The sequence below is a fragment of the Coccomyxa subellipsoidea genome, assembly GCF_000258705.1.
Source record: "Coccomyxa subellipsoidea C-169, whole genome shotgun sequence".
Classification (NCBI taxonomy): Eukaryota; Viridiplantae; Chlorophyta; class Trebouxiophyceae; family Coccomyxaceae; genus Coccomyxa; species Coccomyxa subellipsoidea.
The window spans coordinates 1,087,861-1,101,534 of NW_005178032.1; the positions used below are offsets into that span (position 1 = coordinate 1,087,861).

Here is a 13,674-nt window from a genome sequence, read left to right on the forward strand (position 1 = left end):
AGAAACGTTGGAGTGGACCCCCAGTGGAATTGATGACGTCATCACAACTCCTCTTCTTTCTCCCAGATAAATTAAATTGATACATGATTAATCTTGTAAATGCGCGCATGGCTGATGAGAATTGTTATACACAACTGCGATAGGACTCTCGAAATGTAGACGTCTCGGAACCAATTTCCATTGCTTGTGTACAAGCAACTAGGATCTAAGTCGTGCGCAATCGTAGGGATACACAAAATGAAATATTTTCAATTTTCCAGTATGTTCTAGAGGAGGTGTCATGACAAAGCATGGATTTTTACAGGATCTTAGGTGTGAAAAGGGGTGCTTCACAGCAGGAGGTGAAGGATGCCTGGCGTCGAGAAGCCCTCAAGAACCATCCTGACAGGTGAATGTAGTGGCAGGATAGTATTATATTCCTTTGTGTGTTGATGCCTGATCACTCCCAACAGCTTGTCAGCAAGGCCTCTGACTGTCGAGGAGAACCTGCGCAGACTACAGAACGCTTCAGACTTTGACAGAGCCGAGGCTGCACGGAGGTTCAAAGAAGCCAAAGAGGCTTACGAGGTGCTCAGCGATGGTACGCATCCTTTGCTCTCTACACAGCTTGCCCAAGAACTGCACCTTGGCCTTCTGCAACTCTGAATTTCCCGGCTTTTGACCCATCTGCAAATTCAGTGTCCCTCACATTTACTCCTGACACTCTCACGAGGGTGCCAATGTGTCATCTGCAGATGGCAAGCGAGCGCTATACAACACCTCTGGCCGCTCGGCAGTCTATGCAGCGCAGAGGGCAGGCAGGACATCCTCATACGGCAGCGATTTCACTCCCAGGGCGCGCAGCGGCTGGTCTAACTTCAGATACCAGCAGCAGCGCCACAACGTCCATGGTGAGGACTTGCATGCCCCACCATCTGCCCTCCGCCCCAGCTATGCAGTAGCCAACTTGATGTGACAGAAAGACCCTTGCACTCAATATTGCGAAATCCGCAAGTGTCCAGTTGCCTAGACTGCTGGCACAATAAGCAGCAGCCCTTGTGTGAGTGTCGATTGAGCAAATTTTCTGTTGGCCAGGGTCTGCATTTAGTTTCTTCAGGGGGTTCACGCGTGGCATGGGCCGAGCTGATGCCTACTTCCATGCCGGCTTTGCTGGCATCCTGGTTGTTGGAGTCGTGCTCGTCGCCCCGATGGCTGACTCACTCTGGGAGCGCATGAATAGTGGGGTGCGTGCATCGCTGCCCAACTGACTATCTGCGTGTCTTTCTGGCCAATCCATGGTGAAATATGGTGTTGCTGGGGACGACTGGTTGCTGATGCTAGAACCTGTTCTGACACTGTGCTGTGCCCGCACGCAGAAACTGTTCAAGCATATGAAGGCAGCGGAATCACACACGGTACCTTTTTTTTCGCTTCAAAATAGCCTGTGATAGCATAATATGCGAGTGCAGGAAACTCACCGATTGAGATGTGGTACGATGAGCTAAATGTTACTATCAAATGGAGTGTGTTGGCGCTGCAGGCTGTTTGGCCTGTGAGAGATCGGATACAGGATGAGGGTGAGAGGCTGCGGGCTCAGGGAGTGCCTCCAGAAGTCATTTCTGGCATGCGCAGCATCAATGCCCATGATTTTGCCAGGCAGCCAGCTGACGCCAATTCCAGAAGCACTCTCACGATGGTAGGGATTTGTCATGCTTCCCAGATGCCAGCGTCACTGGCCCATGGGTGCGCCAATATGTTAGACAGCAGCCCAATATGCTGCATTAAAGAAGCCTTCAGTCACGGCGCCAGGCAATGTTACTTCCTAAAAGTCAGCGGTGTGCTTGTGCGCAGGGCACTGTTACCACTGGTGAGCGTGTGAATGCAAAGGAGGCTTCTGAAGGACCCTGCAAAGAGCAGGATACTGCCGGCCAGGTGCCACATGAACAGTACAAAAGGGCAGCCTCAGAACCTGCCGCAGGCACAGATGATCCTAGTGACTCTTTCAGTAAACGCAGTAGTACCAATGGGGGACTTTCCACGCAGAGCGCTTCCTCACCCCAAAGCGCCAGTGATGATGCTGTGATTGAAAAGCCACAAGTGGATCCAGAAGGCGAAGCTGCAAATCCAGCAGGCAATCCTATACTAAGAGAACCGTTGCTGCCGGACAGTAATCAGAGTGTACAATAAAGAGAAGAGGAACACTGAAATCGTGGCGCATAGATTGTGGGCTCTCCTCAATGGATTTGAGGACAGATGTTTTTTTCGCAATGACAGTAGCTATGCTAGGCACGGGCAATATAAACGGGTTATGCATGCTGTTTTTGCGGACCCAGATCCATTAATCATTGGAGGGAGCGGGGCTGTACGTTAGGTGGCAGTGTACCAGCATTGAAAATCAATTTACACCCTTACCAATGATGATGAGTGCCATTCCAACATCATCGTGTCCAGACATGCACAGCATGTACATTAAGTTAGGTAAGCTTGCATAAGCTTACCCTAAAGCTTTGAATAAATTAAGACTAGTCTAACACATGTGCACATGATGTCACATCAATCGTCTAAGTTGCGACAATTGACTTGGTAAGGCCAAACTATCAATACTGCTGTCCATCCATCTTGACTGTGCTTGTTCTTGCAAGCGGCTGTCTCAGCTGCATAGCAATTGCGACTGACCATATAAGAAGACGATGAGGCCTGATGCCCTGATCATTTGCGAACATAAATAGAGAAGTGACACAAAGCACCAAAAACACAGTCCACAGCATCCATGACATGATCCGACCAGAAGTTTGAGCACGGTATATCAGACTAGCCTAGTAGGCAGAGCGAACATGTTCGCTATTGGGTGACATCAAATATGCAGTCCCTTCATAGGACAATGCTCAGAGAATGAGAATGCTGACCATAAGAATACACAGCGTATTCTACGCCAGGATCAGATTGCAATGCATGTGTAAGTTGCTACAGTGGGGTCAAAGAAGAATACAAGTTTGAATGAGTCCATACCGGGCAGATCAAGAACCGCTTGCCACAAAATCCTGTAATTGGCCTCAGAGCGAAACCCCCACCATGTGCGAGAAAATGGGGCAGAGCCCTCAAGAATAGAGGCAAGTAAAGACATTTTGTGAAATCATTGGTGCCATATGGCCAAGAGAAAAAGCACCTGCTTGCCAATGAGGGACGCCCCCAAGATGTCAACATGCCGGTGCTACAAAGCAAGAAGAATGGGTGAGCCACTGCATGTCGTGCAACCTCTTGCGCAGAATGTGCAGACAAATGCAAACACAGGACCCTCAGCAGCTCCCAGCCGCTGCCTAAGAGTATATACTGCAACAACGTCAGCTCCTTCGCTGCTTGGTGACCACTATAAAGCCGATCAGATCCTGGAGCTGTTTCGCGCGCCCAGGCACCCGGCAGAAGATCATCTGGCGCTCTCTTTTGGGAAGTGCAGGCTGGGCACCTGGGTTCGCAGTCGAATTCATCCAATCGTGCCCTTCACGTGCAGCCCTTCTCTGAGTCAAACCTCATCTGATCGTACCTAAAGCAGCACACTGCCTCTTGGCTGAGTCGGAGCTCATCCAATGGTGCCCTTGACGTGCGGCGCGCTGTCTCTGTTGGCCGAGTCGGTGTGGAAGGGGTTTGGCGGCGCGAGATTGGCCGAGGGGCACAGGTCGCGCGGCGCCAGGCGCGACAGAGAACAGCCCGAGACGGAGTGCCAGCGCTGACTCAGCGGGGAGCAGCGCTCCTTGGACGGCGCAACTGGCGGCCGCGCCATGTCCTTGCGCTTGGGAGTTGACCCCGCCTGCGTCCGGGGCGGCCTCTGCCGACAGCATGCCTGCAATGCGTCCCCATTTTTAGACCCTTCTTTAGACATGCCAAGCAGACACTCCTTGCCCGGTTGTTAGCTGGTGCTCAGTAAGCTGGAAATCAACGTGCGAAAGGGAAAAGCAGCGAACGTGCCTCGACAAAAGGGATTTCAACGCCACCACAATTTGACATTGGAAAATTCTGAAGGACCCTGTTTTGGTGAAAGAGCAGGAACTCATGAAGGGGAGAGAGCAGGTCTCACTGCGCGGCAAAGGTCTGGCGACATGCTGTTCCTGATGATCTCAAAGGCCTCCTTGGCTGAGGGCCTGTCCTCTGGAGGCCGCTCCAGGCATTCGTCTATCAGCTCTGCTATGCTCTCAGGGCACTCCTCGGGCACCTGTGCAGATGCAGAACACACAGAGGTTTCTTGGGTATAAACTCACAGACTTTTTATGCCATGAAGCAGCTACACCCACGAAGCAGCTACACATACACAGTAGCCATAAGTATGAGGGGACTGGCCATCACAAAGGCATTTGCGTGCCCTCCCAAGCTTGTGGTTCTGGAAGACCAGGAAAAGCTCAGACCTGCAGCCGTCGAAGATGGCCGCGCAGTGGAACCTCTTGAGTGCAGATGTTCCACAGGACCACCCCCAAAGAGAAGATGTCCGCCTGCAGCAGCAAATGAACAAATGCTCCATTGACTGCATTTCTGCCCCTTCCCAGATGCCCACATCCCACATTACTGCAACATAATTTCCAATCCTTGCCCTTCTTTGTTCAAGCCAAGGCACTGGCCACTGTGCATCGTTGTGCAGGAGATTTCCTTGGTGCTGCACACCAAAGGGACCGTTTCCCACGCACTCAAGGCAAAGCTGACCTTCTCGTTGCAGCGCATGTTGAGCAGCAGCTCAGGCGCGGCGAACGCGAGGGTGCCACCGGCATTGGCGTCTGTGATTGTGGCCAGCATCACTTTGGCCAGACCCAGGTCGCCAATCTTGGCGACTGTGTAGTCCGCGTTCAGCAGGATGTTCCGGCACGTCAGGTCCCCATGCAAGCACTGCAGCCATCACACAAAAACGACCTTCAATCGAAATGATTGCACAGGGAACAGGTTATCCTGCCTGCCGCAGAGATGGAGGTGTCCCAATCCGAAAAGTCAGCACGGCGTGGGGGGATTTCAGCAGTGTCACTGCACTGCAAGACATACAAGGCGGAGCAAGGAGTTGCAGAGGAGAGGTGCGGGGGGCTGGATGCGCACTCTGCAGCTGTGCAGGAAGCACAGGCCCCTGCCCACATCCAGGGCAATCTTGTGGCCCTTGCTGTACCAGCCCAGGTCGCCGCTCCTGTCGTTGGATATGGCATTGGACAGATCGCCTCCCTGCAAGCCAGTGCCTCAATCAGCGTTTGATAAACCTGTCTGCCCAACGTCTTGATGGGTTGAACGTGCCACTGCAAGGCATGCGCATGGGACCCAGGAAGCATTGTTGTGCAGTACATTGGCACCACTGCCATTTTTGTGGTGCAGCAAATTTGAAGTGTGGCATAATGCAAAGCAGACAGGAATATTGCAGATGTAGGCTGGGGCCACACCTCCATGCACTCCAGCACCAGCACAGGGCAGCCCTCCATGATGGAGGCGCCGTAGAATTGCACAATGTTGCTGTCAAAGCTGAGCGTCCTGAGAAGGTCCAGCTCCTGCGCAAAACACCCAAGACCGGGGCTGCTTTCAAACCCACACCCCCTTCAGACTCAACAGCAGTCTCAGCACTGCAACATCAGGTAGAGCCAGGCAATCTTGTACAACATGGCGTTAATGGTGGTGGACACTGGGCAGCATAACACTGAACCCCATTTTTGAAATCCGTAAAAATTTTCCAAAGGGATTTGAAAAGGACCTTAGTAAAACGGGCCAACTCCTTCTCAGGGTCCTCCACATCCAGCAGCATCTTAAGTGCCACCTCCCTCACACCTCCATGCAGCCCCTTCAACACCTGTTCATAGCATATGGTGATAACATCAGTTCCTTTCACACCGGGCTTAATTTTCGTTGCCGCATGATGCAGCATGGAAACAGGTCGCAAGCATCAGCATCAGGGATCGGGGATGGGAAGAAAGGGATGATCAGGGGTGAAAGAACGTTAGGACTCTGGCTCTGGCACCTTGCAGAAGCCACCCCTGCCAAGCTCATGTGGCGTGCCATCGCTCCTGAAGCATATCTCAATGTCCTCTCCATCCAGGGAGTTGCGCAGACACCACTTCTTCATGTCAAGCTCCGAGCAGACAGAGCTGACCAGGGAACGCCTCGAGCTGGGTTCCATCATGCTCCCTGTCCAGTCAGAACATGTCAATATACGGAACTGCACCTCGGGCAGATCAAAATAAAGCCATCCAGAACCTCTTTACGGAATCTGGCTCCACAGTTGTCACCTGCAGATATCTTGACTCCTGTCAGGCCACACTCTGTGTCTTGACTCTTGTCATCGCCTGTAGCAGGGAAAGCATCCTTGGCACGCTTTTGCCGCAAGTAAAGGATGGCGCCTGCAGCCATCCAGCAATGCATACTGTCAATTCACCCAAAGCTGAATGCTGACATATTGGCTGCTGCCAGTGCGGACATTCTGAAGGGACATGAGCATGTGCCAGTGTCATTTGAAGGCCCATGATCTGCAGACGTACCAATGATTGCCGTGACCACAATGACCACAGCGACACAAGAGCCAAGGATTGCAGACATTGGGGCATTGTAATCATCCTGAGGAAAGCCGGCTGAGGGCGGAAAGCCTATGGCGGTCGCCTGATCCACAAGAGTCAGACCTGGTGTGTGGGACACAAGAGTGCCTCAGTGCGGCTTTGGATGAAGTTGAAAGACACTGCAAGGCATCCAAGATGCACCAACACAGACATGGTGTAAGCCGTTCTTCATCAGAGCTGCAGACAAGGCCACGCTTTTTACACATGCACGCATCGCTCTGCAAATTTTTAGGACCTCACCTGGCTGGTGTTGTATGGAGAGCAGCATGGCATCCGTGAGATTCACACCCGCTTCAGCAAATTTTTGAAAGAAGGATGCTCTCGCGGCGCCATCTTTGCAGGACACGCATGCAAGCATGTCTGTGAAGGCCTGCCGATGCACCCAAAGCTGTCATGCACCTCACCAGGAGTGTTTCTCTTCCGACCTGAACAAATTTGTGCAAAGGCTATGCCATCCATGCAAAGACCAATTTCAGGCATTGGGAGACATCAAGGAAAGTCACAGGCCTCACCTCCATAACTTCCTCGATGCGATTGGCCGCCACAAGGTGGATTACCACGCTGATGACGTCCACATCACCCATCTGCTGTGTGATCTGCAAGCATCCCCAATGCCTGATCACCGCTGTGTACATTTCTGCTTGTAAACAACATACAGTGAAGCAGCATCACACAAAGCCGTCATCAAAAACACGAGCATCCATTGCTATCAAGACAGGCTGTGCTAGCTCCACTGGACACTTTTGGCCCATTTCCAAACGAGCCTCACATTTGTCACAAGCGCCCGATGGATCCACAGCCTCTCGTTCAGCGGATGGAACATTGCAGACATGAGCAGATTTTCCTTCTCTACCACAAAGGGAGCCAGGCGCACACCCGCGACCTGCACAAGGGTGAACAACATCTCATGCTGTACTCAGAGGTGCGCCTCCTTCAATGGCGCCCACTCAAGGCATGCCTTCAGGCCTCAACACTGGCACATAAAGATTGAAATCAAGGTTGAAATGCTGATGACTGAGCACTCATGTGTGTCAGTTAAGCAAGTCACCTGGATGTTCACGGTATAGCCCTGGCAGGAGCTAAGGGGGAGGCGTGCGACCACGGGGGCAGCTTGAGGGTATATACACTCGGTCAGATGCCAGTTCTGGTCAATCTGGGCACATAAAGGGGGCTTAGATTTTATACTCGCATGCGTGCGCCAATACTCATGTAAGCAGGAAATAACACGATTAACAGCAAGACCTGATGCTTTGCTCACCGTCGTGTTTAGTACAACATTCCGATTTTGAGTGGTTTGCATGAAAAGGGTGAAGTTGAAGCCCTCTGCCCTCTTAAAGTAGCTGTCAATCGTCCAGTATATCTTGAACGTGAGGTCCACGCTCGTAAAGTAACTCAGGCTGGCGCTGAGGCTCTCGGAACCGTTAGAATCAATGTCCCCTGGCGACCATGATCCAAATAAGCACACCATATGGTTCTTGTACGACAGCAACAAAAGTGCGCAAGCTTTGGGGGGAACCTAAATCAATGGCCTTCATAAACACTGGTGTTGGATGTCATGAACGTTGTATGTTCTCACCCCTGGACCCAGTAGTGATTGTCTTGGCTCCCTGGCTTGGACTGATGTCAAGGACCTGTAGTTAAGCATTCAGGGTACGAATTATTTGCGGGCTAATATTTCTAGTTCTGATGCTGCAAAAAGATATTCTTGACACCAAGCCCAGATGCAAAGGAGTCGAGGCTAACCTCACAAGAGACATTGAACCCCTGCCAGTCCTTTTGGGAAGGGTTGTTCACGTTTCTCAGGTACAGCTGGCGGAGGTTGCTCAGGTCGCCACCGTAAAGGCGCTCAACGAATTTAACAGCAGATATCACCTGATTAGGAGGTCCAAAGAGGTCTGCCGCGTAATCTGCACAGTGGAACATGTCCAGTAGGGGGCAAGTGCCTGGCTACTTTCCACACAAATTTGGCAGCTGGCATTAGGGGGCATTCTAGTTATAACCCCAGAAATTTCAAAGCAAGAAACTAAGTATGTCGCACCTTTTATCCTCAGGGGAACAAAGCCCCGAGCAGGGACGCCATCTCCATATGCTGTGCTGCTCAGGAGGCAGCACAGCAAGCACACCACCGACAAGCGCATCGGCAAGCTTATGCATGATGTCACAAAGATTCTCCTATTGATCATCGATGCACAACCATCAACGGAATGGGCACCTGACGCATGGCTAGGTTGCCAGGGCGCAGCTCAGCGGCCATCGGGCGACCCCCAGCCATCGTGACTGCCTCTTTCAGGATTATACTATGCGCAAAGACTTCATCGGCTGCCACTGGTGTGCGCGAGAGGGCAGATCAGCCATGACCGCGTAGGGAACGCCAGCTGCTTTCACGTGCGAGCTTCACGTCCACACGTCAGCGCGCCAGCGTGGATTCAATTGAAGAGGGGGACTCTTTGACCTCATAGAGGACAATAATCGTTTGTGAGCGCGCACATTGACACAGCAGCACAGGCAGCTGCCAAAAAACATTCTTGCGTGTGGATGCAGAAAGTACTCTGAGCTATGGGGGTGCGTGTCCTTCTTTACAGGCTTGTTTTCTGCTGCTCATCACTTTCCCAGTGCCAAGGAGCTGACCCACTTTCGTTGTGCCATGCAGGGTGGATGCAGTCCAAGCAAGCGTCAGTGGGTCTACAATAAGAAGTATCCGCTGCGCTTTAGCACCTACTGAACCATTAGCTTCCAGCGTCCTTCTGTGTTCACGTAAGCAGTATGACTTCAGTCGCTCTGGCTCGCCAAGCACAGCCTGCTGGCTGTCACAACGCACACCAGCGTCAGAGAGCTGCCTCCCTTCGTGGAATTGGGCCCCAATGGCGTGGCCCACGCCTTTCGAGGGCCTCGGGCGGCGCGCGATCTCGTAGAGCGAACACGTGCACCCGCGCGTCGGTCAGTTTTTCCATCAGCCAGACAGCTGCAGGCGCGCCTGCCGTCCGCAACTTTGACTTTCTGGTACTGGGAAGCGGGATCGCCGGGCTGAGCTATGCTCTCAAGGTCGCCAAGCACGGAAGCGTGGCTGTGGTTACCAAAGCCCAGGCTGAGGAGGGCTGCACCCAGTACGCCCAGGGAGGCGTGTGCGCGGTCCTGGGCAAGCACGACAGCGTGGAAGCACATGTCGAGGATACCATGATCGCAGGAGACCACCTCAGCAGCCGCAGGTGGGCACCACTGCTCTGTTGTATCTTGAAGACAAGTGCATACTCTTTGTGCCCGGTGAGCTTGCTTACGTTGCTGTTTCGATGTGGAGTGCTTATAGTTGACCATTTTGTGGTGGCTTAAATCGCTGCTGTAACTTTGGACACTCGTCGTACCGCGTTAAGCACTGTCAGGGTATCTTTTGTCTCTGCCCTAGTTATGCAGCCATGCTCTGCTGGTTCTGAGCCAATGCCACCGCTTTGCATGAGCGTCTCATCCATCCCATCCCTTTCCCACTTGCGTGCGCATGGCATTTGGCCACGTCCGCCGCATGCATCACATTTTACAACGGTAGCATGCCTCCTAGCTTGAGCCCAGGCGTGGTTTGCAGATTCCTGGTGTCATTTGAACGATTAGGATGTTCCACATTCTTTGATCAGGACGGCTCACACCATCTTCGTGGAATGTCGCTACATGCGGTGCAGCTGAAGTGGGCTGACATGGCGGCGCAGGGTGGTTGAGGTGGTGTGCAAGGAGGGCCCCATGCGCGTGATGGAGCTGGTGGAGCTGGGAGCGCAGTTCACGCGTAAGGAGAACGGCGCGCTGCACCTAACGCGCGAGGGCGGCCACAGCCACCGCCGCATCGTGCACGCAGCCGACGTCACCGGCCGCGAAATCGAACGGGCCCTGCTGGCCGCCGCCGCCGCCAAGGGCAACATCACCTTCTTTGAGCACCACGCCGCTGTGGACCTGGTCCACACCGAGGTGGGTGACGCCCCTCCTGGCTTGACAGATTGCCTGAAGAATACTGTAGTGGCATTTGCAGGTTTGGTGTAAGAGCTGTGTCATGCTTGAATGCCAAATATCCTGCTGTTTACTGTTTTCAATGCCATAGCAGAGACGGATTTGTGCAATGCTTCCCGCAAGTTAGTGCGTTGTGCAGCTTGCAGGAGGAATTTTCTAAGCCCTCAAGGTGTGTCCTGGATGACAGCGCTGATGTCTCTGGCTGAGCTGTCCAGGTGAATGGCCAGAAGGTGTGCATGGGAGCGGACGTGCTGGACCAGCAGGCCATGCGCATGATTCGATTCATGGCCCCGGTCACCATGCTTGCCACCGGCGGCGCTGGTCAGGTGGGCTCCCATGCAGCCCTCGTTACTGCAGCAGCGGATTTTTTATGGGATCTGCATTGAAAAGATTGTCCACAAACAGTGTGGATTTATGGATATGATTTGATGAGAATACCGTATTCATGAACAGTGTGCACTTGTGATCACTGACTTACCGGGGTTCAAGGCAAATCGTCATTTTCATCTGCTGCTGCTGCTGCTGCTTACTGATGAGCCTTTGTACACAGGTGTACCCCAACACCACAAACCCGAGTGTGGCCACAGGCGACGGCATGGCAATGGCATATCGCGCGAAGGCGACGGTGGCCAACATGGAATTTGTGCAGTTCCACCCGACGGCATTCTGCGCGTCGGCTGTCACTGGCAAGCCCTCGCAGGGGCGGACCTTCCTCATCTCTGAGGCCCTGCGCGGCGAGGGAGGCCGCCTGTACAACCAGTCAGGCCACAGGCAATTGTCACCCTCCCTCTTGGTGATTCTGCTTGACTTGCTGTGGATGATTGCATGTTGATGTGACTCTTCTTCTACGCTTACGTATGCGTCCGCTTAGGATTTTGAAAGGCATTTCTAACGTGCTGCAGATTTATGGAGGATTATGATTCTCGGCTTGACCTGGCGCCGCGTGACATTGTGGCGCGCGCCATTCAGGATCAGATGCTGAGCCGCAATGACAGCCACGTGCTGCTGGACATCAGGTGCTTGATCCCAACTTTACTTTATAGGACACTGCCAGCTGGCTTTTGCCTTTATTTATGGTGAACGTTCCTGGGGAAGGAAGATTAATAATCTTTTTGTGGCACCTGCAGCTACAAGCCCGCTGATGAGATTCTGGCGCACTTCCCCAACATTGCGGCCCAGTGCAAGACCTTCGGCATTGACATCACCCGGGAGCCCATCCCTGTGGCCCCGGCTCAGCATTACATGTGCGGCGGTGTCCAGGTGAGCAGCCACCTCATCCCCAACCTTGTTCTTCTCCCACCTCATCCTCCTCCAGAAATACGGATTGGTGTCTTCCTTTGCTGCCATACTGTGTGGAGCCAGGGTGCCTTGTTTGGTGGACTAACATGTTCTCATTATGCTCTACCTGGAGACTTTTATCTGGAGACTTTTTTGACGCGCTGCCATGCTCTTCACAGACGGGCCTGTCTGGTGAGACCAACGTGGCAGGGCTATTTGCCTGCGGCGAGGTTTCCTGCACGGGCCTGCACGGGGCGAACCGCCTGGCCTCCAACTCGCTGCTGGAGGGGCTGGTATTTGCAGAGCGCGCTGTGCTGCCCAGCCTTGCCCATGCAGAGGGAACACTGCGCGACGCCGGTCAAGCCATGACCCGTGCTTCTCAGTGCCCGGAGTTCACAGGTGCCTGCTTCGGCCCTTGCTTTGCTGGGTTTTCCTCCGGGAGACATGGCTTTCGCTGTTTGCCCCATGGTATGTCATGTCATGCTCGTAACAAGCCTCAACAAGGTGCATATTTGGCGCAGGCCTCTCGGCACCGAGGCGGCTTTCAGTGTCGAACAATGAGTGGGTGGCTGCAAAGCGCGCCGAGCTCACAGCAGTGATGTGGAGTGCGGCCGGAATAGTGCGCAGGCGCGCAGACATGAAGGAGGCACTCCAACAGCTGGCGGGCATGCATTTCGACGTTCAGGTGAGACATATTTACCATTTTATTGTGTTACTGTGTTACTGTGTTATTCCTGTCACCCACACCTTATTGTTCCTGCAATTTCTTGGCAATTGCTGCCGTCTGTGACATCTTGCATGCGAGTCCTTGAATATCTGTTGCTAGCGGTCACCTTGCAAGCGCTGAAGCACATACCAATTTTAATCTTGACACGTAAATTCGACCGTGCGCAGGCAATGTGGCAGAGCTATGGCACATCTACAGAGCTGGTGGAGCTGCGGAACCTGATGGCTGTGGGCGAGCTGATCCTAATGTCGGCCCTGCAGCGCCAGGAGTCGCGCGGCGGTCACCTGGTCCTGGACCACCCCGGCCCGGGGCTGAAGCTGCCGCGCACCACGCGCATCGGCGGCAGCAACCTGTCCGCCAGCAAGCCGGCCCCGCCACAGCTGGTCGGCAACGGCGTGCCCCTGCGTAGCGGCAGCCTCGGCAAAAAGACCGGCGGCGGCCTGATCGAGCGGGCACGCTCGCGCGAGGTCGCTCTGAAATCTCAGAAGGAGGATGTGGAGTAATTATGCTTGCCTGGAGAGCCAGGCGTGCAGGCAGCGCTGCGCAGAAGCAACCATTGCAGCCTGAGAAGCCGTGCATGCAGACAATGCAGCCCAGAAGGACTTATCGCAATCTGTGTTATCATTACAAGGTCAGCATGATGTGGCTTCATGCCAGAGCCCAGAATGTGAGGAGAGAAAGGTTTCTTGCCCAGGCAGGCATGAAGCGTGTACAATAATTGTGGTCTGACAGAGCCACTTGCAGTAGAGATAGGCTTCGTTTTGGAAACAGTCTGCATCAGTTGCATCTCATGCGTGAAGAGGTTTTGGTATGGCATATGTGTGGCATGAAGGCCTCTTGATATTTTCTGCATTCAGCTGAGTTCATATTTTGATTAAAGCATTGCTATGCAAGTGATGGCCCCAGGGTTCATAATGTTGCAACAAGTTTGGACATCAATTTTCAACGAATAAACATGCTGTTGTGCTAGACTTATTTCAAGCATGAAGGAAACAAGCTAAACACTGCTATACTCCTGCGAAGCCTGAGGCAGGTTTGGAAAATGTGCACTGGCTGTAAGATCAGTAAGTGTTAATGCTGCCACTCTTCACATCAGATCTCCCATCTGCGCACAGATGTTGCTGCACTCTGATCTGAGAG

General features: G+C 53.2%; 4 protein-coding genes across 4 annotated transcripts; 2 read left to right on the forward strand and 2 right to left on the reverse strand.

Moving 5' to 3' along the window:
• Positions 1–102: 102 nt before the first annotated feature.
• COCSUDRAFT_66749 (DnaJ-domain-containing protein) lies at positions 103–2,051 on the forward strand (the record flags this gene model as incomplete). Its single annotated transcript, XM_005646419.1, has 8 exons — positions 103–388; positions 495–580; positions 735–890; positions 1,075–1,223; positions 1,356–1,394; positions 1,520–1,675; positions 1,831–1,846; positions 2,023–2,051. The coding sequence occupies exons 1-8, from the start codon at positions 291–293 to the stop codon at positions 2,049–2,051; spliced, it is 729 nt and encodes a 242-aa protein (XP_005646476.1). The 5' UTR covers positions 103–290.
• Positions 2,052–2,363: 312 nt separating this feature from the next.
• COCSUDRAFT_33582 (hypothetical protein) lies at positions 2,364–2,839 on the reverse strand. The gene has a single exon (XM_005646420.1). It carries the CDS (start codon positions 2,754–2,756, stop codon positions 2,577–2,579), a length of 180 nt encoding a protein of 59 aa, XP_005646477.1. The 5' UTR covers positions 2,757–2,839; the 3' UTR covers positions 2,364–2,576.
• Positions 2,840–3,556: 717 nt separating this feature from the next.
• COCSUDRAFT_56376 (kinase-like protein) lies at positions 3,557–8,814 on the reverse strand (the record flags this gene model as incomplete). Its single annotated transcript, XM_005646421.1, has 15 exons — positions 3,557–3,802; positions 4,052–4,186; positions 4,377–4,460; positions 4,669–4,848; positions 4,999–5,169; positions 5,382–5,486; positions 5,687–5,782; positions 5,951–6,117; positions 6,219–6,329; positions 6,468–6,585; positions 7,055–7,138; positions 7,312–7,425; positions 7,801–7,979; positions 8,291–8,414; positions 8,755–8,814. The coding sequence occupies 15 exons, from the start codon at positions 8,812–8,814 to the stop codon at positions 3,557–3,559; spliced, it is 1,974 nt and encodes a 657-aa protein (XP_005646478.1).
• A 589-nt stretch (positions 8,815–9,403) lies between these two features.
• Positions 9,404–13,607, forward strand: COCSUDRAFT_47995 (L-aspartate oxidase; the record flags this gene model as incomplete). The annotated part of the gene is made up of 10 exons (XM_005646422.1): positions 9,404–9,450; positions 9,485–9,748; positions 10,238–10,490; positions 10,745–10,855; positions 11,080–11,300; positions 11,432–11,545; positions 11,657–11,789; positions 11,987–12,206; positions 12,329–12,492; positions 12,702–13,607. 10 exons carry the CDS (start codon positions 9,404–9,406, stop codon positions 13,035–13,037), a joined length of 1,863 nt encoding a protein of 620 aa, XP_005646479.1. The 3' UTR covers positions 13,038–13,607.
• Between the last annotated feature and the right edge of the window lie 67 nt (positions 13,608–13,674).

Coding starts and splice junctions, on each gene's coding strand:
- COCSUDRAFT_33582 (XM_005646420.1), bottom strand. CDS start 2,756: ATGTCATGGATGCTGTGGACTGTGTTTTTGGTGCTTTGTGTCACTTCT.